The 999-nt window shown below is 64.2% G+C and overlaps 1 protein-coding gene across 1 annotated transcript in view; it reads left to right on the top strand.

Moving 5' to 3' along the window:
* Window positions 1-999, top strand: part of TSSC1 (tumor suppressing subtransferable candidate 1) — a 57,902-nt gene that overhangs the window by 55,605 nt on the left and 1,298 nt on the right. Inside the window, exon 7 of the mRNA XM_015561793.1 lies at window positions 39-206. Within this exon, the coding sequence (XP_015417279.1) occupies window positions 39-206 (168 nt within the window). The remainder of the gene's footprint in view (window positions 1-38; window positions 207-999) is intronic.

Genomic DNA, 999 nt, shown 5'->3' with positions numbered 1-999 from the left:
CAGGCCGCCCCACCTCACGCTCGAGCGTCCCCCCTCAGGCAGATCTACTGCATGGAGAACGCCCATGGGCAGCTGGTGCGGGACCTGGACTTCAACCCCAACAAGCAGTACTACCTGGCGACCTGCGGGGACGACTGCAAGGTCAAGTTCTGGGACACGCGCAATGTCGCGGAGCCCGTGCGGACCCTGGAGGAGCACTCGCACTGGTAGGCCGCGGGCAGGGCGGGGGCGGGGGCGGGTGTAGTTTGTTGTGCCCACGGCCTCGCCGCTCAGAGAGGCCCACAGCTCAGCGTGTGCTGCGGGTCAGCCAGTCAGGCCGGCTTACTTTTCCTGAAGAAACACTCACTCCGGCCGGAGTGTCTGAGGTGGGAGCGCGGGGAAGGAGGGAGGCGCTGGCTCAGACGTCAGAGAGGAGTGTGCTCAGGTGCTCACGTGCTGGCAGCGGGCCAGGCTGGTCAGTGCCCCTGGACAGGGCACGGCTGTGGGCACTGCACACCGTGCCCAGCATCCTGCCTTGGAAACGCTGAGGGAATGTGGGCCATGATGCTTCGGCTGAGTAGGTGAAACCAGCTGTAGCACAGTGCATAGGAGGAGCGGTTTTTATTAAAGCGTGTGCGTGCACGCTTGTGCACATGTGTGCATGCATGCACATGTGTGCACAGTGGGATTGTGTGGAATAGTGAGAGCCCAGTGCTGTCAGGGCCTCACCCAGGCTGGCCCGTGTTGCCGAGGGGGCTCGCTGTGGTCTCCCCGAGTTCTTGGAATTACTTACCAGAAGCTATTGTCCTGCAGCCAGAAACTTAAAAGCCTAGATGCTCTACACAGTTTTAACAGGTTCGGTAATCACCGCTGTGCGGGCAGAAGCGCCGGCCCTGCGGCGGGCATGTGTGCGGGCCCCCTCCACTGCCACTTGGCTGGCGGGCGCTCAGCCCTCGGTGCTCCCTGGGTGTGTGCCCCAGGCCCTGCGCTCCGCCCCCGGCTGCTGCTCGGGGCGCCCGG

The sequence above is a fragment of the Myotis davidii genome, unplaced genomic scaffold, assembly GCF_000327345.1.
Source record: "Myotis davidii unplaced genomic scaffold, ASM32734v1 scaffold1395, whole genome shotgun sequence".
NCBI classification, from domain to species: Eukaryota; Metazoa; Chordata; class Mammalia; order Chiroptera; family Vespertilionidae; genus Myotis; species Myotis davidii.
This window is presented reverse-complemented; position numbering and strand designations above follow the sequence as displayed.